Here is a 25,725-nt window from a genome sequence, read left to right on the forward strand (position 1 = left end):
TTTATTTTTATAACCTAATATATCTTATCTTTTTCCGAAATTTTATAAATTTTATTAATTTTAGAATTATCATTAAAATATAGGAAAATTTGCAAAACATCCTTGGAGTAATTAGAAATACAGAGTTTTTAACATTATATGTTGCAAATAAATTTCAAGGTTTTGAGATGTAATGCTTTCATGCTATGTTAATAGTCAAATTATTCTGTCTTTGGTGTGAATAATATTTTTATAAGACGACCATGCCTTATCGAGAATATTTTTCAAATTTTTTTTTGTTCCTAAGCATTTTCTAAGAATTCTAAATCTGTACTTGTTATTTTTGTCGATGTAATGATGCTCTCTCTATAAAATATATGATGACAATATTTTTTATTTTAATAAACAAAACAAACATAATTTTTTTAAAGGATAACACTATTTCGTTCTTCTTTGATGGTCAGTTAGCATCTTTAGTATCTCTGCATTCTTAAATTTTGAAGCCAAAGAGATAGCATTTTTCTCATTTGTTGTGAATTCAATATTTGCATTCTTTTCTAACAGAAGTCTAACCATAGTTATATTATTATTAATTACTGCGTACATGAGAGGCGTTGTGCCATTACTATCGCAATAATTTACGTTTGATACGTACCGAATAATAACTTCCGCGCATTCTGTCTTATTATACTTGATAGAAGCGATAAGAGGTGTCAATGAGCTATTGTTTATTGCATCCACATTTGCCCTTCTTTCTAAAAGTAGTTTGACAATATGAGGATGATTGTTCATCATTGCTAAAAACAAGGCTGTGTTTCCATTGTAGTCTGGAAGTTCAATATTTGCGTTCATATCAAGAAGAAGGTTACAAATTGAAGCAAATTCGCAAGTTGTTGCTGCCATTAGCGCTGAGTGGCCAGTAGCATCGATTTCATCTATATTAGTAGCTCCTATGAGTTTCTCGTAGAAGCATTTGAAGTTAAAACTGTTCAAAGGAGACATCCAAGTAAATGTCATTCCATATTTCTCAACTAGATATTCGACAACCTCGTTGTGATGATTATTAACAGCTAGTCGTATACACCAGTCAGTAATTTCTACACTACGTTCACAAATATGAATTATTTCATAACAATTGCCAATAAACGAATTTTTGAATGTTTCCTTAGTAATTTTGCATCCACTATTTACAAAGAACTTAAAGCAGTTAATAGCTCCGCATCTTGAAGAAAAATCTAGTAACGATTCTTTATTTATCATCATTTGATTATTAAAATCGACGGTATTGGTTATCATAGTCTGTAAATCATCGAATTTATCCCAGAAAATTATATGAGAAAGAGTTCCTTGTGGATATATATCTAAAATTTCTTGTTCTGTAGAATTTTCGAATTCAGAAGGTGCATAAAAGTTTATTTTTCTTCTTAATACTAATAATGCTTGAAGATATTTGGATTCAAAGCGTAACTTTGTTTTGATTTGATAATTTAGTGCAGCTATAACACCAGAATATAAATTTTCATAAAAGTTAAGCTGTTTTATTCGTTTTGAGCATATATAATCTATCATCGCTAATACATTGAAGATGGTTAATTGATTATTTTGAACCAAATTAACAGCTAGTTCTAGTATTCGAGTCGTATTTGTGTCATTAGCCTCCCACAACATTTCACTAAGCTCCAAAAGATCTTGATGCTCGGGAGGCAGATCATCAAGATCTTTAATCATATGATAAAATACCCATTCTTTACTGGAAAAGTGCTCAACTTTATATTTATAGCACCAAATTCTCTTTACACTAGCAAAATTTTTGAAATGGTTCCATAAAATTTTTTTGTCTATCATGATTTTTCTAAATGGTTTGTAAATTATATCATTTTATGTGATTTGGAAACATGTTTTTGAGTTAATAGAAAGTAAACATGTTAATAAAAAATTTATTCGAACAAAATAAAGAAAGATACAATGTTATAGTAAAAGTTCAGCAGAAAGATCTAATTTATGCTCTTCTTTCTTGCTTTTAATAGTTATTACATCATTTAGACCAAGTTCTTCATCAAAATCGTCTTCTTCTTCAAGAAGATCATTAATTTGATCATTAATCTTCATAAGATTTTGCTTAACATCATCTTCTTGCGAATCCATTGGTTGTTTTACGTCTTCTTCTGAATCAAGAACAATTTTTTCATTTTCATCGGATTTTATTTGGTCAGACTTCATTTTCTCTTCACCACTTAATTCATTATCGTCAATTTGGTCGATCTCTTTTGGTGGTTGTTCCAAAAATTTAATTTCTTCTTCCTCTTCCTCTTCTTCAAGAGCGTGATGAGCCAAATCATGTATCTTGTTCAGTACTGTTGTTACAAACTCGTCATCGCTTTCTTGAGTTGGACATCTTGGTAATTCTTGATTTTCTTCTTCATCAGAGATAGTTATTAAAGATTGGCTGCTCTGATTAATAAATAAACTGTATTTGACATCTGATTCGGAGTGTATAAAATCATAATCATTCTTTTCTGGATTTTCGTAATAAATTGGATCAAAATCATCTGATTCTTGATCAATGTTATCATCTATATGTAAATCGCGTGATTTTGAGGTTGGTGACTTTGGAAATAGTGAATGAAATTCTTTTTCGATATCTTCTTCAGTTCTTAGTGGTTGAAGCACAGGAACCTGTTTTTTAGGTTCTTCTTTCTTGGGTTCTGCTTTTTGTGGTTGAGTATTTTGTTTCTGATTTGGAGTATTTGTCGTTTGTTTTTGATTTCGTCTTTCTTCGACTTTTTTACGTATTTTATCGATGTCAATCTCATCACCAGAGTCTGAATCGTACCATTGTTTCGAAAGCGATCGCTTTGTTTGCTTTGGTTCTTGTATTTTTGAAGATGTTTTCAAATTTGGACTTTTGATCAAATAAATCATATCATCGCTATCGCTATCTAGTTGTATTGATTCTCTGTTATTCTGCTTGTTAGAATTAACTGTTGGGTTAACGTTATTTTCTTTTCTTTGGAAAGGCGAATATAGTGATGAATTTGAAAAACTGAGACCGACTTCCGTTGTACCAGACTTTGGTGTAGGTCTTTCCCTGCCATTTTGAGTCAATTGAGAGTTCAAAGGTGAATAATTTTCAATTTTTGGTTTTGGCTTTGGATTATTTGAAGGAGTTAGTTTTTCACTTGGTATACTACGTTCTTTAACTGGTTGTTTAAGTTCATAAGCCTTCTGTAATTTGGGCGAGTCATATTTCTTGAATTCTATTGGTTTTTTATTCTTCTTGCTTGGTAATTCGCCAAGGAGTAAATTAAGAGCAGTAATCCTCTGACGGAGATCCTCGATCTCTGTATCTAAGGTGCTCATTTGATCAATGAAAAAAAAATTGTAAAGTCGATTGAGATAAAAAAAAATTCAAAAGGTAAAAAATAAAAAACGATCAGTTGGTAGTGAATATGCAAGATCTCTATGAGCAAACTTCATTTCACAACAAATTTTGGTTAAAAAGAACAGAACACATTCGAAATCATAAGCTTCTTTACAATATGGTACGTTCATATTACAATGATACGGGATGTGAAGTTAGTATAGCAAAAAGCATATTTCCTGGAATCAATTATAAGTTCAATTTTTGGGAGGATATAAATTAAAGAAAGTAGATTGCAAGGTTTTAAGATTTAACTACAATTAATCCAATAATGTTGTTTTTCATATAATTAATTAAAAATAAGGATACATAATTGGACGTTGACATTATTATTGGAAAAAAACCTGCGAATGCTCTCATTTTAAAAGTATTTGGTTTCGTGTATATGACTTTGGAATTATTATAGTTTTTTGTTTTGTTGAATAAATTTTGAAGATTTTGAAGTATTGTAATATGGATATTAAAATGTTACATCTGGAATATCAAATGATTTTGTAATTTCCGAGTGTGACAACTCTCACACTTCAATGACAGATAATTTTACACCAACCTAATAAAATCGTGCGAACATGGAGAGCATTGCTTTAGAATCATTTTCTTCTTTATTTAGCCTACAAACAATAGATAACATATCAAGGAAACCGAGGGTGAAAATGAATCAATAAAAAAATTAAAATACTCCGAGGAAATCGTTTGGAAGCCTAAGAATGTATTGAATGTTAAATAAAATGCATTAAAAATCAGGCGCTTTTGAATCCGAAAAAGTGTCAAAAATTTTTCGACTTATATTTGATTGTGCCTCTCAACTGTCAAAAGTCATTCTAGGGTTAAAATTGGAGGTATAGATGGCATATGCTAACATCTTATTCCACATATAATTAAATTTGAAAAAAATTAGACAAAAACACAAAATATTTCGAAATATATAAATCAGCAGCAAAAATATGAGAACGATTACATGCTCTAATAGAAAGCAGTTATGATACCCTAATCAAAAAGCTAATATTTACAATTATTACAAATAATGAATAAAAAAGGCATATGCTAGTAAAATAGTGCATTAAATATATTAGACTGATGGTAAAATATATTATTTATTTTGAAAGTCATATATTTTATTTATAATTGAAATTTCTGTAATTTTTCTAAAAGAAGTTCTGGTAAATGTTTGATTGTGTTATTTGTGTTTATAGCCATCGCTAATCATATATTTTTTTCATTTTCATCTGTCAAGAATTGTCTCTTAGCGTAAGAAAATTGTGAATATTACACAAAAGTTAGAATAAATATTTCAAATCTCCGAAACTAAAGATTATTAGGTTGTAATAAGTGTTTGTGATTGATGAATCAGTAGATGACAATTTGAATTATGATTCAAAAATCAATTCTAACGGTTATATAGAAATTTGAATACATTCGAGTTCATATTATGAAGAAAAGAACTATACACTGATTCACTGCCAATGATGATGACATAATCCTTAGGATCGTAAACGAGAACCAAGGAGATTTGTCTTCATCAATCCCAAAGATAATGGAAGAGATCGGTGAAAATCATTCTCAAAGATCTATCATTGACAGATACAAAGCGTTCCTAACTCAGAAAAGATCCGAATGGACGAGAGAAGAGGATAAAGCCCTCATGGAAGCTTGCAGAAATTTTAAAGGAAGATGGTCCCTTATTGCCAAGTTTTTTGATGATAGATCAGGAGATCAGGTAAAAATACGCTACCATCAACTATCCCAAGACCAAATCAAAAAGAAAAGGCAACAGAGAGCTGAGCAAAAAAATAAAAATAAAACAGCAGTTACGAAGAAGAAGGAAACAACCATTGATGAAAACGAAATATGGGATATAATCAATAAGGACTTCGAAAACCATTTCAATGACATTTTTGACTGAAGAAATTCTTGTTTGCTGTACAGAAAATGATTTATCATTATTTACTGGTAGAGTTAGTTAAGGAATTATATGTAAGATTAATTGCAATATTGTATATTTATTAAAAATTTCTATATTACAAATATCAATATTTTGCCATTGATTTTAACATGTTCACTTAAACATTGCAAATAAAAAAATTTTGGACATACTTGTAGTAGGAAGATACCTTTTGAAAATAATATTTGTTTTCAATATCAAAGACAAAATCAGAAAAAAATATCAAAAAATCGACTTATTCAAATAGAAATGCCTCAAATATTTTTACCAGTCCTATTTTGATTAATTTTATAATAAAAATTTTTGCTTAAATGTTCAGAGGACCATTAAATTGAAATTTTGAAAGAGTATTCAAAAATATTATTTGCCATTCAATTTTTAAAATTTTCCATGCATGATTATTGTGTCATATGCATATTATTGATTATGCAAATAATGGAAATACTCAAAAACTTGTGATGTAAAAATTTGAGAAATACAATGGATTACAATTTGAAATTCATATTCGTTCACGAAAAATTTGACTTATCTGAATTAATAAAATGACATCATATTGAGAAGCAATTGAATATTTTCTTCAGATCCATTCAAACAGTTTATGAAATTGTGCGTCAATAAATTTTACCACACTTTTTGAAATTCTATAGTCTCGAAATGAAGATAAAATTTTTGTAAAAGGGGATTTATACGAGAACCATAAAAATGTAAATACTATTGTGCATAATTAGCATTATTAAAATATCCAAGAAATGCTTTTCCCATATAAAAAAACGAAAAATGAAATATCGAATCAAATATTATAAATCAGTTTCAATCAATGAATATAACAATGCCAATATCACATGCTTATGGATCTATATTTTTATCAATTCATTTCAGAAATAGCATAATATTTTATTAAGATAACAAAAGAATAAAAAAAAATATAAATATATATTAAAATCAAAATTACAATATTAATATGAATAAACAAATTCATCAGGAGTCATGACTAAGCTGATTTTCTGGGGAGTATTAATGAATAATGTCGGACTAATCAATACTTGTGTAGGTGCTTTCAATGCTTGTACTTGCATCTCTCCTGTTGGAAGCAGTCCTTTATCAATTGTATTATTTACCAACGCCATTGCTGTTGAAATTCTTCTTGTTGATGCTGTTCTTCTTCTCTTACTTTTTCCTGTAACTCTCATCATTGCATCAATCATTTCCATTTGGCTCTGGAAAGGTTTTATCTTTGGAGGAGGTCCAGACAAAATAGATGCGCAAGCAGCGATGCTTTGGCAATCAGTCATTGATAACTGTGGACATTCTTTATCAAGCATTCTTCCAACACTTCTTGTTACATCTTCCAATGGCCTTGCCCAAGTATAAAACTCAAATGCGCATTTGGAAGCAACAGAAGGCATTTTCTTCGAAATATTTACAATGAAATTAATTGCTTCTTTGCAATTCGAAATATTATTCAAGGCATAAGTATAGATCTTAGTCAAAGGAGATCTATTGTTTTCATTCGTGTATTTCATGATGATTTGTCCAGAAATTCTAAAAATAGAGTTCATAACTCCAAAAGAACAAGAAGTAATCATCATGGAATAGTGAAGTAAAACATTATATAAAGTAGTTTCATTGCACATTTCTAGCAACTGTTGTGTTGTTTCTGTCATTGTAGTGAACAAGTCTGGTCTGTTCTCTTTAATTGGGGCAACAATCATTCGAAGTTCTTGTGCAGAACTACTTTTGATGAAATAATCAAAAATTTTTTGTGTCGTGTCATCAGTTTCTAAATCAAACAACAAAGGCCTGATGAATGAAACAATTCCATTCCAAGCACTTGCAGATGTTAATTGATTACTAAGACACAAAACAAACAATCTTTTCGCAAGAGGCAAACAAGTATCAACGAAAGTAACACAATCAAAGAAAGAACACAAATATTTGTAAACAAATTCTTCATGTTCATTGAAATTCGCTGTGTAATAAAGGAATGTTTCGCCAATGAACTGTGTCAATAATTTCACATCATCACCTTTGTTTTCATCAAAATTGGAAAGGTGGAAATGCGCAGTTCTTGCAATTTGAGAACAAACTAAATTAGAATTTGGAATTAATAATTGATTATAAATAATCAAAGATGTATAAGCGACTTTCAATGATCTGGCGCCGAATAAGAATCTTAATGATTCTTCTCCCCATGTCTGCAATGTTTCGTTGTCATTTAACTTGGAAATCAACACCATCACCGTTGAAATAATTTTTTCTGTTGTCAAATTTCCATCAAACAACTGAATTCCGAAATGTTTTGTTATTGCATCCAAAAGGTCTTTGTTGATATCTCCTATGATGAAAGCGAAGTGTATTATCTTCGGAAGGCTTTCAACAATGACATCAGGTGTCTTCTGAAGCGCTGAGACCAAAAGAGGGACAACCCAGAGTTCTTCTTCGATGTTTTTCTTGAGACATTCTGTGACATAAAAATAATAAGAGAAAGAACATCTCGGAACTAATCTTTTCACAACGGAAGAAGGATCTGAGTTAATAAGGTACTCAAACATCTTCCTCTTTGTGTCTGGATTATGCCACGAACTGATGAAAAGAGGAATAAGTTCTCCATGGTCAGGAAGATTCAAAATAATTGACCAAAGAGGAGCAATTGTTGTGAAATTGTCCGGACCAACTTTTTCAGTTGTCTCCATCAAAGCAACCAAAAATCTATAAGGAGTAAACATGTGGAAATCCGTTGGAGTATCAGGAACACATGAAGGGGACTTTGGAAGTAATCTAAGCTTAGGAAGCCATGGTTTCATTGCGTCTACCATCACGGAAATAGGAGTTTGTAGTCCTTCCAAAGTGAAACATTTGAAAGCAGAAGCGAAAATTGATTCTGCGGCATACAAGAAATATTTTGGTAATAATTTAATGAAATCTTTCGAATTCATTTCTCTTTGTATTCTTTCTTGTGATTCTTTGGATCTCTTCTGTGAAATAATGTCAACCAATGCACATAAGTACTGATTCGCCTTCGGATGTTCCCTTTCACAAAGAACAATTCCTAAAAACAATAATTGGCCGGATAATTTATAAATGAAATCTACTCTTTTTGCGTCAAAAGCCATAAAAATCGCATCAATAAAGAATTCAGCAATTGAATAAGGATATTTGATGCAACAATCAACATATATTTCTAATAACATTTCAACATGGAAATAAAGCAAAAACGATAGAGTATTTCCACCTTCCTTGTCAATTTTTGCCAACAAATTCAATACAGAATCATCGACGATTATGTTATCGCTAAAAATTTCACTGATTTTGATCATTGCTGTCAATGCTTGTGCTGCGTATTCTCTCAAACCTTGCAATAAATGAGAAGTTGTCGACATCCAGTTAACTAAATATCTGAAAACAATTTCGCGACTTGGAAGACTCCAATCTTCGACATTTATCTGATTACTTGGTTTAGTGAATGCGATGATTAATATCGCACAATAATCAATGATTATTGATTTGTATTTTGCGACATTTTCTTCTGATTTCTCATCCCATTCTATGGCTCTTGAGCTGTTGACTTTTACTTGAACGAAATGTGTCTGAACAAAAGCCAAAAACTCAAACAAATCAGGCAACAACTCGTTCAAATATGATTTGCAAATTGTTGGTGATCTAAACAAAATTGCAATGGAATGAACAGCATCAGGGATATGCTCAACTTTCACTCCATTTAACAATCTCAAAACACTTGGATACAAAGAAATATTAACACTTTGTATCGTGTTAAACGCGACTTGGTCCATCCATGAGTTAGAATTCAACATTTCCTTTAGATCACGCATTGCTTCTTCTCTTCTGTCAATGTTCTGATTGTATGGCTCGTATTGATTTGTTAAATACGGAGCAGGAGACAACAAAAATGTCTTCACTTCAAAATGTGTTGAAATGAACAAAATAAATGTTCCAATTGCAACAGCAGATTGATTTGAAACTCCGTTAACTGTTATGTATTTGTTTGGCTGCAAATTCTCATAGAATCGCTCCAAAATCGGTGTGTAATTCGTGGAAATCAAAATATTCGTGATTTCTGACACGAAAACAATCCACAAATCGTAATAATGGCAAAGAATTGCTGTTTCCAAGTTAATTACTCCAGGAGGAGCAGGACTTGTAACAGGGAATTCAGTGATGTTATTTGCAATTAACTTCTGTTTAACTATACCTTCCAATGTCGGAATGTTTTGTCTTATATAAGTTATTGATCCTCTTCCTTTCAAACAATCATTTACAGCTAATAACAACTTGTAAGCTAAAAATCTTGTTGAAGGATGAATGGAAATAAAACCAATATAAGCAACAAGTTCTATATCATGGTAGACATTCATTTTAAATGAATTTCCACCGTTGGTTAATACAGTTAACAACAAACTTAAACATAAAAATAAAGTTTCATCAGTTGTTGGTTTCATCGACATTTGCAATAACTGTTGTACAAATTTTAGTTGCAAAGCTGGTAAAACTAAAATATTGTTGCAAATGTGTAAAGCTGCCAACGCAATTTCTCTGTCTTTATGTGCACTCAGTCTTACACACATGTTTATCATTTTGGAAGTTGCGAAATCATTTGCAGTCAAAACAAATCTCAATGTTCTCACTAATTGAACAGGAGTTGTGAATGGATTTTGACTTTCTTGTGCGAAATTGTAGGAAACTCTGGAAATTCCAAGATTAGATATTTTCCAACTATGTAATTTCTCTTCTACTTTTCCATCTGCTTCTTCCATTCTTGTTTTCATCTCTGTATCTAATGTTGGAAATGGAACTGCGTCTTCTGAATTTTCTGGTTTAACTGTTTTCAAAGCTTCAGCAATTTTAGGTGACAGCAGTTTGTTTAACTGGTCAATGTCTTGTTGTGATGCTTTTGATAAGTTGTTCTCAATGAAATACTGTGAATTTATCAGTTGAACGGTCATTAAAAGAACAACAAATCTTGCATCATTGAATTGGAGATTTAGAAACTTTGGAAAGATCTCCTGCATGAAATAACTGAAACCAATCGATGCAAGATGCGTCAAAGTATGTGAAAATGCTTCAGGAGCAGTTGAAAAGTCACTTTTTGAAAAGAAATTTTGCATAAAAAGGTTTGAAAATGAATTTTGGTCACTTTGCTTGATTTTTGGCTGAGAATTCCATTTGATGAAGCATAATGGAGATGTTGGTGACTCTATGCCCCAATTCCACATCAGCCACTTAGTATGCACTTGTGTACCGTAAATTAACCGTTGAAATAATTTCAAACTTCGTGGTACTTTTTCGGGTTGAGAAGTATGAGCGTAAACTCTCTTTTTGAAGAATAAATCCATCTTCTTTTCTTGTTTATCGACTCTTAGGAACAAAGAGGCAAGTAAATCGAAGGTTCCGTCCTTGAGTTTCGAATCTTGGCGGAGATTCCAAATTACATCGAAAAGATCATTGAGATAAACAGTCTTTTGCATGGAACTGACGAGTTTGGCAAGGGATTGAAGAGTTTTTACGGTCAAAACTCTGTCTTTGTAAAGTTTTTTGATGGTTGAAATAATAAATGCCAAAAATTCTTGATGTTCTGGGTAATTTAGGTTCAACTGGATATAACAGATCATTTGGAATGTGTATTCCCTGGTAGAAGCCACTTCAATCTGTCTCCTGAAGATTTTCATTATCCTGGAAACGTATTGCTTGCTAACCAACGAGAAAATGACCGACCACTGCTGTATAATACTGCTGTGGAGCCATGGAAGAGGTGTATTTTTGTTGCAAAGTTTGAATCCGCATTCAATTAATTGTTTGCAAGCGTGTGTTGGTCCGTATTTGGAGATAATGATGCAGGCAAGGTCGCAAACAAAGAAATGCATGAAGTTTACGAACAATTGTTTATGGTAAACGTTGTCTTGCTTCATTAAAGTCGACATTCCTCTGAGATTTGTAAAAACTGAGGTGATTCCTGTGGTCATTATCTCGTCAAACATTGTGCAGATGTATTGGATCACGATGTCTGGGTCAACACTGGCTACCTGGCAGATTTTTTCCATGATTTGGAAATATGTATTCGCCTGTCTTGGAAAAGAGTCGAAAATTTGTGAAATAATCTCATTGTGAGATGCACTGGGATTACTTGCCATCTGACTTTCGAACGTAGAGATGGCTTGGTTCAATGTTGGAGCAAAATTTTCAAGAAGTCTGTTCAAAACAGCAAGGAAAATGTTTGTTTGCTCTTGGGATTCATTCTGTATCCTTATAGGGAACTTCTTTTCCTTCATAAAGCCATAAAGACCGTTTACATCAAAATAATCATAGTAAGCACCGTTATTTGCCATTAACTGAGCTGTAAGCATGTTGTATTTTTGTAGGCATGTGGATGTTGGTATAGATTTGCATCTATAGTTAGTTAATAACCAATATAAAATATAATGTCTGTGATATTTCATTGCAACAGAAGCGCATTGATCAAATTGATTGTTCTTTTGTGTAAGTATTTCGATAATCGATTCGTTACCACCGGCTATTGCATATTCGCATGTTTTCTTTGTTAAATCAAAATTTAATGTTGAAAGGTATTTAAAAATGTTATATGCGCCAAGGAAACATGAAAAGTCAAGTAAATTGAGTGATTTTTCTTTGTAGGAAATAACTTTTGTCTCTAATTCGTTCGGTTTAACTGATTTTTGGAATTTTTCAAGGTTATTTTGAAGAACGGCATTGTATATTTCTTTATTTTCGGGTTCAACATCGTCACTCGGGAATAAAATGTTCATTATGTTAGGATCATCAGGAAACTTTGATGAATTCCTGAGTAAATCGTATAATTTAGGCGAAAATGTTCTATGTTTTGCCGCGTATATTATAATATCCCTAAAGTTCTGAAGCACGTTCTGATATGTGAATAAAAATGTCCATAAATCTTTAATATTCTTATAATCAACGCTCCAAACGGCTTCTTCTATCTGTATTGTAGCTCTGATATCATCCCTGAGATTTGAAATGTTTAATGGGAGTTTAACAAAGCTAGGGAGTTTAACAAAGCTAGGGAGTTCAACCATTCTATTGTTATTTGAAAGTTAGTGAACGTTTGAAATAAAAAATATTGCGATAGTTAAAATTCTGAAGTTTACACTGTCTGATTGAATTTTGAGTAGTTTCTTCACTCGTCAGATAAAAAATTAATTCAATCAAATAAAAACGCATAAATTAAGATCTAACTATTTATAAAAACAAACATTCAAGAAATTAATTAAAAAAAATTTCTACAACAAGGTTGAGTAGGGGTAATTTTAGCTAAAAGTGACACGCCTGCAAAAAGTGACACACCCATGAAGGGTGTGATTACCGATCGGTAATTTCGACAGTTTAGAATTTAAAATTTTTTATGGAACTGTTGCGAGTTTCATAAAGAATTTAAGGAATATAAGCAAAGATTTGAATCAAAATCTTAGACCTAAGCCGCTCGATTCGCTCGCGGCTTCCGCGAATTACAGATCAGCAAAGATTTGAATCAAAATCTTCGAACTAAGCCGATCGCTTCGCTCGCGGCTTTCTTTATTATTTTAAATTTGCATATTTCCATCAAAAGTTCATAAGGTAAAAAATTTCGTTTATTTTTACTAAGAAAAAAAGGTTTTTGATAATAAATTTATTTTATTACGAAAAAGTAGCAATAATCGTAAAAGGGTATTGATAGGCTTGCTAAAGTAACTAATTTTAGCTGTCAAATACTTTTGTATTTTGAAGTAAATTAGTATAAATTTGTTTTTACTTTTATTTCGAAAAAGTAGCAATAATCGTAAAAGGGTATTGATAGGCTTGCTAAAGTAACTAATTTTAGCTGTCAAATACTTTTGTATTTTGAAGTAAATTAGTATAAATTTGATATTATTTTAACTCCCTTTGAAAACCTCAATTTTCCATACAGAGGGAACGGGAATAGCATCCAATATTCCCTGAGAATGGTTGCGCATTCTCAGTTCCCTCTATATTTCGAACGAAGCTCTCATCGGTCTTTTTTTTAATACTAAACGTTTTTTTCCCTGTCACTTTTAGCTAAAATTTGGGTTTGCCCAACAAGGTTGATGTTGGTGTCTCGGACATGAAACGTTCAATATCATGTAGTTTGCGATGGCGTAAGACAATGATAATAGTAACGGTGGTAATTACTGCAAGACCAATGGAAATACAAACTGCAATGATAATAATCTTTATAATATTGTTAGAAACATGTTTATCTGAGTTTTCTGGTGTATCTGTGCGACGAACAATGGAAATGCATGTTTGTGATGATTTGTTTTGGATTGACATGTCAAAGTAACTTGTGCTTGAGTTGAAATTCCAGTGGAATGAGCTGAAGATAGCATCGATATAATGAACATTGAAGATGTCCGAACAAAGAACGTCGATAGAGAAGTTGTCCCAGACGTCGTTGTAGAAAACTTGATCACGAATGTCGTTGTTGATGAAGTGTGCGGTGACATTGCATTCACTTGATTGTGTGATGTTGTGAACAAATAAGTAGCCTGTTTGATAAATAGAATAATTGAAAATAATATCACAAAAATCATTAAGACTATTCAATGATGCATGTGAATCTTGATTGATAACAATGCTTCGACATGATATGTTATGTTCATAATTATCACTACTTCCTGAGATAACAAAGTTTTCTGGAACAAATGTCACATTAGTCAATGAAAGATCTGTGTTAACAACACTTAAATTCTTGATCTTAAACGTTTTTGGTACTGATGATTCAATAATTCCTGAATAAATTGAGACACTTGAATCTTCATTGAATGTATAATCAGGAAAAATAGTAACTCTTCCGGAAGAATGAAACGAATTCACCGATATATTTGGAGAGAGTGATGTTATTCCATCTGAAAGGTGCAAATTATCAAATTTTGAAAACTCTTTTATGTGATTTATTCCATTAAGTACAATATCAACATGCGGAATATCAATTTGAGTCAATATTCCTTCCCCAATCCTTTTCATTTTAATAACATCGTTAATTTTGGTGATATTAATATAAGAATCTCGATATTCAATATAAGATTTTGCGATTATGGTGTAATTTGATTTGTAGTTAATAGACAATTCGTTGGCAGTGATATCATAAAGATTCAATTCAGAAGAGTTGTGAATGAAAACAAATTTGCCTTGAATACTGAAATTTCCAACTAACTTTGAATTGACTATGGCTATTTCAGGTGAATTGATGAATTTATTACTATTACTCAGCAAATTCACATTTGTAAACAGAATATTTGTTTTTGGATATTCACCAAGAAAAATTACATCTGATTTGGAAGACGATATTATCCGCAGCTCAACACAGTATGATGATAAATTCTCCAATACGATTGGTTCTGTATATTTACCTTTAATTTCAATTGTAAGAGGCTCATATGAAAATGATAAAGCATCATGTATCTTATGTAGTTCTTTTAACTTAATTTGGAATGCTAATGGGTATAGAGTGCTGTTAGCTTCAGTAATTACAATTGTTATATAAAATAATGAACTTTGACGCTCCAATATCAATCCTACTGTTTCATTTGATTGTTGATATATAGGTTGGTTGCTAATAAAGTTAAATCCTTTTGTTGATGTATGAATATAAGTTTCTGAAATTAAATCTTTATTTTTTGTTTTCGCTAATGGGATAAATGACGATAATTGATTCGAATTATCCTGAATTATGATAGAATCTATATGTAAATTCTCACTAACAAGAAATTGTTTTGTTTGATTTGTAGAATACCAATCGATTGTTAATTTGTTGATATTGATCTCATAAGCAATCATTTGTGTGTGCTCTTCTATATAAAATTTGTTTACTTTTAGAGAACATAAAGGAGCATTTACACAATTAGCGGAAGTTTTGTAAGAATCAATAAAACTGTTATGAACATTGCCACCAATCATTACATCAGATTCGAAAATCATGAGAAAGTTGATATATAGTTTTGAATCAGGAAATTGAGAATTAAATGTTACAGCTGTTCGTGTATCAATCTCACCATTTATATTAAGGGTCCTTCCGTTGAAATATATGTTTATTTCATTGTCTAACATTTGATAAATAGAAATTGGTAAATTTGAACAATTTGTGTTGATTGTTAAGAATCCATATGAATCAATAACAATGTTTGACGTACTGTTCATCCATGGAGTAGCAGGAATGTTGAAAATAGTGTCACCTTCACACTTGAAAAGAAACATCGAATTTAGAAGAAGAGTTGAAATAAATCGGCCAAGGAACTCGATTTGTATTGATGGTTTTAATTGAAATTTGAATGTGATATTGCGTATAATGTGAATATTTATCGAAATTGAACGACTTCGTGAAATTATTCGAATATTTTGACCTTCAAGTCTAATAACTGTGTCATTCACGATGTTATCTACTTTAAAAGTGTCGATGGCTTGTGTCAATTCAACGAAGTGAATTGTTTCATCACTAAAATTGTCAAAATCAACGGAATATGTGTTTTGAACTGTTTCTTCATTTGTCATTTCATACGTTCGAGCACTATGGAAATGAGAATAGAACCCTAATATGAATGGCAAAAGCATTTTTATGTCAATAGCTTTTCAATATTGATTGATAATTCAAAAAAAATTTTTTTTGATCATACTAGATTTACTAACGGAGTTCAATAACATTTAAAAATATTTTTGATCAAATTCGATCTGAATTGTGACATGAATTTCCTTTCAGAAGGTATTCTACTCAGAGCCTCATGACTTTTTATTAAATATCCGATTTGATTTGAATAATTCATAGAATTGAAAGGTCATTGTACAATCAATTAAATAAAAATAATTTAAAGATTAAAGTATGTTTTTATACTTTTCAAATCATTTCATTTTTAAATGTTTACAATTCCTTTGAATATTCAATTAAATACATTTGAAGGATGTCACTTTTTATTTTTCAATAAAAAAGTGATTTGACCCTTGGGGAAATGTCTTAAATTCAGATAGAACATATATTTCCATTTCTTCATTCAGGGACGTATTGAGTAAATGATCTGATTGCTTTTTTTTTTCAATGCCTTGATTAAAACTCTATTTTAGGGTCAAGTTTCTTGTTTTGATAAATGATATGCGATACCTATGATAAAAACTATATATCTATAAGATAATTATAAAGATTATTTTTCTATACGTCAAAGACATGATTTGTTTTTGTTTTCATTTCACTCTTAACATAAATCACCTTAATATCCATTGCGACATGTATTCGCCAATTCCATTTTTTTCATTCATATTTTCATTTCTTAAAATGCAATCGAAATCCTTCAAATTATCTCTCTGACATGGGAAAGTCCAAATTATGTATTTGCCCAATAGATAATAATGAAATAACAGAGCATTAAAAAAAGTAAATAAAGGATAATACATGACAAAATATTTATTAAAAACAAATATTCTATAATAAAGTTGCACTTGGTGTATCCGACATGAAACGTTCAATATCATGTAGTTTGCGATGGCGTAAGACAAGAATAATAGTAAATATGATGATAATGGAAAGACCAATGAAAAGACAAACAGAAATGATAATGATGTTCTTGATGTTTTTAGATGAATGTTTATCTGAGTTTTCTGGTGTATCTGTGCGACGGACAATGGAAATGCATGTTTGTGATGATTTGTTTTGGATTGACATGTCAAAGTAACTTGTGCTTGAGTTGAAATTCCAGTGGAATGAGCTGAAGATAGCATCGATATAATGAACATTGAAGATGTCCGAACAAAGAACGTCGATAGAGAAGTTGTCCCAGACGTCGTTGTAGAAAACTTGATCACGAATGTCGTTGTTGATGAAGTGTGCGGTGACATTGCATTCACTTGATTGTGTGATGTTGTGAACAAATAAGTAGCCTGTTTGATAAATAGAATAATTGAAAATAATATCACAAAAATCATTAAGACTATTCAATGATGCATGTGAATCTTGATTGATAACAATGCTTCGACATGATATGTTATGTTCATAATTATCACTACTTCCTGAGATAACAAAGTTTTCTGGAACAAATGTCACATTAGTCAATGAAAGATCTGTGTTAACAACACTTAAATTCTTGATCTTAAACGTTTTTGGTACTGATGATTCAATAATTCCTGAATAAATTGTGACATTCATATCTTCATCAAATGTATTACTTGAAAGTTTAAGAACTTTTCCATATGTATATAATTGTGACACTGAAACATTGTTAGAAATTGATGTGTTTCCATTTGAAATATTTAAATTTTTGAATTTCGAAAACTCTTGTATGTTATTTATTCCATTTAGTTCGATAATAGCAGTTGGAATATCAATTTGCGTGATGTTGCCTTCTCCTTTTCTTCTTAATATAATAATTTCACTAATTTTCTCAATATTCATAAAACAATTTAGAAATTCAAGATGAGATTTTGATATTATTGTGTAGTCTGATTCATAATTGACATCTAATATTTTTGCTGTGACATTATATTGATAAAATTCAGGAGCAAAAGTTAATTTTAATCTATCGCAAATAATTGTGAAATTTCCAACTAATTTTGAATGAGCAATAATTAATATTGATAAATCGATCAATTTTGTACTGTTACTCAACAAGTTTACATTCTTAATTTCAATTTGATATTTCGGATATTCTCCAAGAATAATTATATTTACTGTGTGATCTGCACTTATTTCTATACTGTCACTATATGATGATAAATTCTCAAATACAACTGGTTCTGAATATTTATCTTGAATCTCAATATCAAGGCGATTATCTGAAAATGATAAAACATCTGGCATCTTATATAGTTCTTTTAATGAAAATACACATGATCCTGTCAGATCTGGGTTTGGATTTTCTGTAATTACAACTTTTCTGTAATAATAATAGTTCTGACGTTCTAAACTCATATCTATTGTTTGCGTTGATTGATTATATGCCAATTGGTGTTTAACAAAATAATATCCCGCTGTTATTTGTTGAACTTTAATTTCCGAAATTATTTTTTCGTTTTTTGTTTTCGCCAATGGAATATATACAGATGAAAAATTATCTTTATTTTGGACTTGAAAATTGATAGTTTCTATATGCAAATTGTCACTTGAAAGGTAGGGATGAGTCACATTTAAACCATACCAATCAATTTTAAGTTCGTGGATATTAATTTCATGAGCTATAAGTTGACTGCGCTCTGATATATGGTACTTGTTGATTTTCAAAGATTTCGTAGGTGCATGAACTAAATTTGCGCCACTTTTGTAAGTTTTGATAAAAATGTTTTGTACATTACCTCCTATAGTCAGGAAAGACTTATAAAATAAAACTGTTTTGATGTAAAGTTTTGAATCTGGTAAATTACAATGAAAATTGACATCTGCTGTAGTATCGATATCGCCATTGATATTAAGGTTTCTGGAACTAAAATATATGTTGAGTTCTTTGTGTATCATTTGAAAAATAGAAATTGGTAAATTTGAACAATTTGTGTGGACTGTTAAGAATCCATATGAATCAATAACAACATTTGCCGTACTGTTCATCCATGGAGTAGCAGGAATGTTGAAAATAGTGTCTCCCTCGCAATTAAAAAGAAACAACGATTTTAGAAGGAGAGTTGACATAAATCGACCAAGGAACTCGATTTTTATTGATGGTTTGAGTTCAAATTTGAATGTAGTTATCCGTTTTATGTGAATATTTATCGAAATTGAACGACTTCGTGAAAAAATTCGAACATCTTGGCCTTCAAGTCTAATAACTGTGTCATTTACGATGTTATATACTTTAAAAGTCTCAATATCTTGTGTCAATTCAATGATGCGAATTGTTCCATCACTAAAACTATCAAGATCAACTGAATATGTGTTTTGAACTGTTTCTTCATTTGTCATTTCATGTGTTTTAGTACTATGGTTATGTGATGATAACACTAAAAGAAAAAGCAATAACATTTTTAGATTAGAATGGGTTAGCTCAAAATTGAATAGTATTTAAAATTCATATTTGATGTTTACATATGTGGATACTGTATTGGTTGATATTTCAAGATTTTGTAAAGCTTTCAAAAAAACGCCAATTGAATTTCCATATTGAAATCTGTTGGATAAGAATTCCTTCCTAAGTTATTATGGGGTTTAATCAAAACATTCTTATTGATTCATAAATTTTTGAAGACTTGGATCTCCATTATTTTCATGGGATTATAGTTTTGATTTACTCCAATGTAAATGTGTTCAGCATATACCTTTGCTTCATATTATTTAATCAACTCTTTATTAGACTCGTTGGATAACAAGATATTAGATTTTGAAGACTCTCGATAAATTGAGAGCGCTCTCAAAATTTTGGAATGAATGTGATCATTTCAGATTACGATAAAAGAATATTAACTTTTTCAAAATAAAATCCTAGATACTTCTTAAATAGTACATATTATTTTTGATCCAAAATGTATGTCGGGATGGAAATAAATCTGAAATTTCTCAGATTCATGAAATAGTAGATATTTAAGCATAAGGAAAGGATGTAAATGAAATCTCATTGAAGGTATATTAATGAAATAATAAGAAAATAGTATGTAAAACGGAATATTTATATAATTAAAACAAAAGTTCAATATATTAATAATAATTACTATAATAGGGTTATTGATGTTGTATCCGACATGAAACGTTCAATATCATGTAGTTTGCGATGACGTTTGACAAGAATAATAATAAGAGTGATGATGATAGCAACAACAATGAAAAGACAAACAGAAATGATAATGATGTTCTTGATGTTTTTAGATGAATGTTTATCTGAGTTTTCTGGTGTATCTGTGCGACGAACAATGGAAATGCATGTTTGTGATGATTTGTTTTGGATTGACATGTCAAAGTAACTTGTGCTTGAGTTGAAATTCCAGTGGAATGAGCTGAAGATAGCATCGATATAATGAACATTGAAGATGTCCGAACAAAGAACGTCGATAGAGAAGTTGTCCCAGACGTCGTTGTAGAAAACTTGATCACGAATGTCGTTGTTGATGAAGTGTGCGGTGACATTGCATTCACTTGATTGTGTGATGTTGTGAACAAATAAGTAGCCTGTTTGATAAATAGAATAATTGAAAATAATATCACAAAAATCATTAAGACTATTCAATGATGCATGTGAATCTTGATTGATAACAATGCTTCGACATGATATGTTATGTTCATAATTATCACTACTTCCTGAGATAACAAAGTTTTCTGGAACAAATGTCACATTAGTCAATGAAAGATCTGTGTTAACAACACTTAAATTCTTGATCTTAAACGTTTTTGGTACTGATGAATTGATTTGTCCTGAATAAATTGAGACACTTGAATCTTCATTGAATGTATAATCAGCAAGAGCTGTTATGTTTCCAAATAAATGAAGCCAATTCACAGAAACATTTGGAGAGATTGTTATTGGTCCTTCTGAAATATTCAAATTATTAAATTTTGAATACTCTTTTATGTGATTCTTTCCACTAAATTCAATATTAACAGGTGGAATACCAATTTGCGTGAGAGTACCATCATGAATCCTTTGCAGTTTTATAAGACTGCTTACTTTGGTTATATTAATTCTGCAATTTTGGAATTTAATGTAAGAATCTGAAACTATTGTGAAATTCGATATATAATAGATATTAGCCTCTTGTGCAGTGACATCATCAAGATACAACCATGGAGCAAAATAAATAATTAATTTTTGGCAACAAATGCTGAAATTTCCTGTTAAAGTAGAACGCATGATAAGAACTACTGATGAATTTATATTTTTTTGTGCTATCACTTAACAAATTTACATTATTAAATTCAATTCCATCTTTTGGATAATCGCCAAGAATAATGATATCTGTTTTTGATTTCGACCTTATTTGTAAACTATTATAAAACAACGATAAATTCTGAAATAGTAATGGTTCTGAATAATCATCTTCAATTTTAATATGTAAAGTATCATATGAAAATGTAAGAACATCGTACATCTTGTATAGATCTTTTGATGAAAATTGGAACGATGCTTCTAAATAAGTATATTCTGAATCAGTAATTATTACTTTTCTAAAACAATCTTTGTTTTTGTGTTGGAGAATGATACCAATTGTTTCATTTGCCTGGTCATATACAATTTCACTGGTAACGAGATGGAATTCATAACTAATGGGTTTAATTAACAAATCTGGAATCATTTTTTTCGTTTTTGCCAATGGAACATATGACCATGGTAGATTTGATTTCTCTAGGAAACTAATACTATTGATGTGTAAATTATCACTTACAAAAAATTGATTTGAATATGTCATATTAAGCCATTCAATTCTTACCTCTCTGACTCTTATTTCTGGTGCTACAATTTGGCTGCATCCAAATATATATACTTGATCCATTTCTAATGAAATTGAAGGAGCAAAAACTGAGCTTGGTCCAGTTATATAATCATCAATATAAATGTAATGTACGTTTCCTTCTATTCTGGAGAAATACTCCGAAAATTCTAATGACTTCAAATAAATTTTTGAATCTGTAAAAATGGAATGAAATGTAATATTTCCTGATAATTCAATTTTGCCATTGATCTTTAGATCTCTACTATCAAAATTAATGCGCGTCAATTTGTTGCTCCTTTGAGTGATTAAAATTGGTAAAATTGAACAATTGGTACGAATAGTTAAGTATCCATGTGAATCTATACGTATATTTGCTAAATTATCCATCCATGGTGTGGCTGGAATGGAAATATTTGTATCACCAAAGCAATGAAATGTAAATGAGGATCTTAATATGAGAGTTGAAATGAATCTTCCCAAAAATTCTATTCTAGTACATGGGCTCAAAACAAAATGAAATGTTGTATTGGATATTAGATGAAAGTTTACCGAAATCGAATTATTTGATGAGGAAACTCGAATGTTTTGACCTTCTAATCTAATAATAGTGTCATTTTTAATGTTCCTTAAACTAGCAAACTGAACACTCCTGTTGATTTCGAAGTTATTTATGGATTCTTTCGTCAAATCATTATAATCGATGGCGAGCTTATATCCCCCTTTACCCTTGCCAGAATCTTTATAAGAAAGAGTACTATTAAAAAGAGTTGATAGAGCGAGAAGGCTAGCAAGTGTCATAATGAATTCAATTTCCTGGAAATTGAATAGTGTTAAAAAATTAATTGCAAAAAGAAGAGTATTAATTGTTCCTCTTATTCTTAAAAATAGATGTAAAAAAGAATCCATACTCAATATTTGAGATGAAAATAACCACATTTTGTAATTATCTCTAATATTGTAAAAAATCAGATCGCGTGAATTCAATTTTCTGAATTCAGAATTAAAATTTCAGATCTTTACAGATCGCAGAAAAATTTTGAATAATCATGCTTTATCATTGTATAGCACATTTGTAATTATAACTTTTTTTCACAAAAATTGAAACATCCAATTGAATATCATTACTGGCAATAAAAATTATGCTAGAAAAGTCAATCTTCTAAGCGAAAAATATTTTGTGATCTGTATCAAATTTTCGCTTGAATTTCAATCTAATAAACAATAAGATATCAGGAAGAATAGTTACAGGCATTGAATTGTGATATGTTGCTACAGGAATGGTATAATAATAAGGTATCCTCAGTCCATGAAAAGGTTTTTGCTGGAATATCAGAACCAAACCATATTAAGTATTTTTGTTCATGATTCTAAATTTATCATTAACAATATATTGAGAATTTTTTTTTCTTCATTGATATCTGCCTTTAAGTTTAATAATAAGCTACACTGAATGAATGGATCATTTAGCTACAATGACTATGATTAAAATAAGTTACAAAGTAGTCGCATATCAAAGTTAGCAAAATTGAAGCCAAATAATTTACAAATAAATAAAAATACGCAATAGACATGAAAATCTATTTTATATTTTGTTGATTTGAATTAAAAATGGATGATGATTACAAAGATTCTGATATAACCAAGCAGGTGATTCATATATTTGGTAATCCAATCAACAATACTTATAACTACAGACAGCAACTAGATCCAATTATACCTGAAAATTTCGAATCTTTGGAGGCGAGAATTCCAAATTTAATTAAAAATGTCATAGAAGAATTCAGTCTAGCAAAATCGATATTTGACATCGTAACATACTTATCTACGCCAAATTTAACGTCAATAGAATTCGAAATTCCAGAATTAAAATCCAAAATTATGGAAATACTCTCATTAGAAAAATATCCAGAAGCTATGCATTATACTGTTAAACTTGTAGGTCAGTTATGGTACTTTATTTCACCTGACTCGGATAGTATCTGGATTGACCCTGAAATCGCTCGTCTCTTAATCAATTCCATCAATGTTATTGACATAAGATCTCTTCCATATGTTTACTTTTCTCTTTCTAACTATATTTGTTTAGATGAAGAGTTTATTCCGTATTTTTTCACTGTTGACGATCTGTTTTTCAATAAGTACAAAACAATAATGCGATCATATACCTCTCCTCAAATTCTTACTTCTGGACTACTTTTTCTTCAAAAATTGCTTGTTTATCAAAATGAAGATTTTTATCAAATTATGACCGATTTAATCCCAATTTTGCGTGCTCATATGAAAAATATGATACCTAGAGTGAGATTATTATCCCTTGCATGCATTCACCAGCTCATCCAGTATCCTCCCGCGAAAGAATTTTCTTATCAACAAGGAGTTCCTCAAGTTCTTCTTGAATATATTAGAGATGCTCCATATTCGTTTGTGTCATCTGCTTTTGACGTGATTTGTGACTATTTGGAGTCTCCTGTTCGAGAATTTTTTATTAATTTTGATTTTCTCTCTTCTTTGATTGATATTCTTCAAAGAACTTACGAAGGTGACTATGAAGATAAGGAAATTGGTATGATTTTTGCTATATTTACGAATCTTCAAACGCATGAACAAGTTTTGAATTTCTTTGAAGAAAAAGATATATACGGACTTGCAGTTAACTTTATTATACAAATGTCAACATTTTATAAAGTTCCGGCTGCAATTTTCTTAGCTCTTGAACTAGAAAATGGACATCTTAATTATCGTGCCAAATTGATACAAAATTATAGAGTTTTTGAAGCATTAACATTATCTTTAGACCTTATTAATGATAGTAATACTGCTTCATTAATATTTACTCAAGTTTATGTTTTATTACAAGAAAATACACAAGGTTACCTGCCAATTTGTTTTGACAACGACGTGTGTGATATTCTAAACGAGAATTCGGAGAATTATGATGAAAAAACTCAAAAAATTATTGAAGAAATCCTCAAATTTATTGATGAGCGCATGTAACATCAATAAACTAATATATGATATGTTTGTTAGTAAAAATCAGATAGAAATATAATGTTAACTTATCATTTTTCAAAAGATATGAAATTCAAAAAATATCATTTCAAAAAACATACGTAAAGCAAAGGTAAATGTATTGACAAATAGGATTTCGATTCAATTTCTTAAGTAGAATTGAAAATTTTGTAAAATTTTTGGAAATATTTTTTTTCGATGTATTAGAAAAAAGATAGATAGTAATTTTGCTAAATCAAGTTATCATATCTTTAAATTGTGCTTGGGTAGAGCATAACGCGGACTTGCTTGCCGAGCATCTGTGGTGGAAGGTTCTTCTCGAACTTAGCGCGGACAACACCAGAGTTACCGTGTGGCTGTGTGATAACACCCCAGTTGATGAACTCCTGCTTGTCGAACTTCCAGATAGAAGCAACCTTCTTGCCAGCATAGAACTGGGCCTCTTCCTTGGAAACTACACCCTGGATTTCAAGGAGAGCCTGGTTTGGCTTAATAATGCGCTTTGAGCGGCGGAAGGAAACGAAAGTAGCTGGGACGAAGAGCTTGACTTGTTCAGACATTGCAACAAAAGGAGGCCAAACCACCGTCACGTTTTCAAGTTTGAAAATTGGATCTCTTCGAAATTATCATAAACAAAATAAGAACATTATGTACATTCTGAATATCTTAATTTTCGTCGGTTTGCTTTCATAATTTAATGTGAGAGAAAATTAATCACTTCGTTTGAAAGTTTTCATACCATCATACTCATAGCCTTGCTATTTGTGACTTAGTAAATTAGGAAATTTTTTCTTAAATTTAATATTCGTCTTCTATTGATTGCATATGGAGATATAAACTTATTAATTTGTCAAAAGCTCTTTGATTTTGAACTTTATTTGGAAAAAGAATTTATTTAATAGGCAACTCGTCTGAATTAAACCGAAAATAAAAATTCGATATATGATTTTATGTCGTAATTCAGGCTAACCAACGAGAGAAAATAATTGCAACCATATGAGTT

The 25,725-nt window shown here is 30.5% G+C and overlaps 8 protein-coding genes across 8 annotated transcripts, besides 2 other annotated features; 2 read left to right on the forward strand and 6 right to left on the reverse strand.

Moving 5' to 3' along the window:
• Positions 1 to 360: 360 nt before the first annotated feature.
• TVAGG3_0037090 (spectrin binding) lies at positions 361 to 1,716 on the reverse strand (the record flags this gene model as incomplete). Its single annotated transcript, XM_001308891.1, has 1 exon — positions 418 to 1,707. One exon carries the CDS (start codon positions 1,705 to 1,707, stop codon positions 418 to 420), a length of 1,290 nt encoding a protein of 429 aa, XP_001308892.1.
• A 153-nt stretch (positions 1,717 to 1,869) lies between these two features.
• TVAGG3_0037100 (uncharacterized protein) lies at positions 1,870 to 3,339 on the reverse strand (the record flags this gene model as incomplete). Its single annotated transcript, XM_001308892.1, has 1 exon — positions 1,948 to 3,339. One exon carries the CDS (start codon positions 3,337 to 3,339, stop codon positions 1,948 to 1,950), a length of 1,392 nt encoding a protein of 463 aa, XP_001308893.1.
• A 1,595-nt stretch (positions 3,340 to 4,934) lies between these two features.
• TVAGG3_0037110 (RNA polymerase II transcription regulator recruiting protein) lies at positions 4,935 to 5,303 on the forward strand (the record flags this gene model as incomplete). The annotated part of the gene is made up of 1 exon (XM_001308893.1): positions 4,935 to 5,303. One exon carries the CDS (start codon positions 4,935 to 4,937, stop codon positions 5,301 to 5,303), a length of 369 nt encoding a protein of 122 aa, XP_001308894.1.
• Positions 5,304 to 6,218: 915 nt separating this feature from the next.
• On the reverse strand, positions 6,219 to 12,409 carry TVAGG3_0037120 (protein ubiquitination; the record flags this gene model as incomplete). The annotated part of the gene is made up of 1 exon (XM_001308894.1): positions 6,299 to 12,406. The coding sequence occupies one exon, from the start codon at positions 12,404 to 12,406 to the stop codon at positions 6,299 to 6,301; it is 6,108 nt and encodes a 2,035-aa protein (XP_001308895.1).
• Positions 12,410 to 12,623: 214 nt separating this feature from the next.
• Positions 12,624 to 12,653: a terminal%2Cinverted (terminal inverted repeat of MuDR-3_TvMULE3 transposon ID:TVAGG3_0037130).
• Positions 12,624 to 13,421: a mobile genetic element.
• A 3,336-nt stretch (positions 13,422 to 16,757) lies between these two features.
• TVAGG3_0037140 (uncharacterized protein) lies at positions 16,758 to 19,770 on the reverse strand (the record flags this gene model as incomplete). Its single annotated transcript, XM_001308896.2, has 1 exon — positions 16,795 to 19,257. One exon carries the CDS (start codon positions 19,255 to 19,257, stop codon positions 16,795 to 16,797), a length of 2,463 nt encoding a protein of 820 aa, XP_001308897.1.
• A 179-nt stretch (positions 19,771 to 19,949) lies between these two features.
• TVAGG3_0037150 (uncharacterized protein) lies at positions 19,950 to 22,693 on the reverse strand (the record flags this gene model as incomplete). Its single annotated transcript, XM_001308897.1, has 1 exon — positions 20,000 to 21,133. One exon carries the CDS (start codon positions 21,131 to 21,133, stop codon positions 20,000 to 20,002), a length of 1,134 nt encoding a protein of 377 aa, XP_001308898.1.
• Positions 22,694 to 23,131: 438 nt separating this feature from the next.
• On the forward strand, positions 23,132 to 24,803 carry TVAGG3_0037160 (armadillo (ARM) repeat-containing protein family; the record flags this gene model as incomplete). Its single annotated transcript, XM_001308898.2, has 1 exon — positions 23,322 to 24,707. The coding sequence occupies one exon, from the start codon at positions 23,322 to 23,324 to the stop codon at positions 24,705 to 24,707; it is 1,386 nt and encodes a 461-aa protein (XP_001308899.1).
• Positions 24,804 to 24,903: 100 nt separating this feature from the next.
• On the reverse strand, positions 24,904 to 25,295 carry TVAGG3_0037170 (structural constituent of ribosome; the record flags this gene model as incomplete). Its single annotated transcript, XM_001308899.2, has 1 exon — positions 24,974 to 25,282. The coding sequence occupies one exon, from the start codon at positions 25,280 to 25,282 to the stop codon at positions 24,974 to 24,976; it is 309 nt and encodes a 102-aa protein (XP_001308900.1).
• Between the last annotated feature and the right edge of the window lie 430 nt (positions 25,296 to 25,725).

This window comes from Trichomonas vaginalis, chromosome IV (assembly GCF_026262505.1).
Source record: "Trichomonas vaginalis G3 chromosome IV, whole genome shotgun sequence".
Classification (NCBI taxonomy): domain Eukaryota; phylum Parabasalia; order Trichomonadida; family Trichomonadidae; genus Trichomonas; species Trichomonas vaginalis.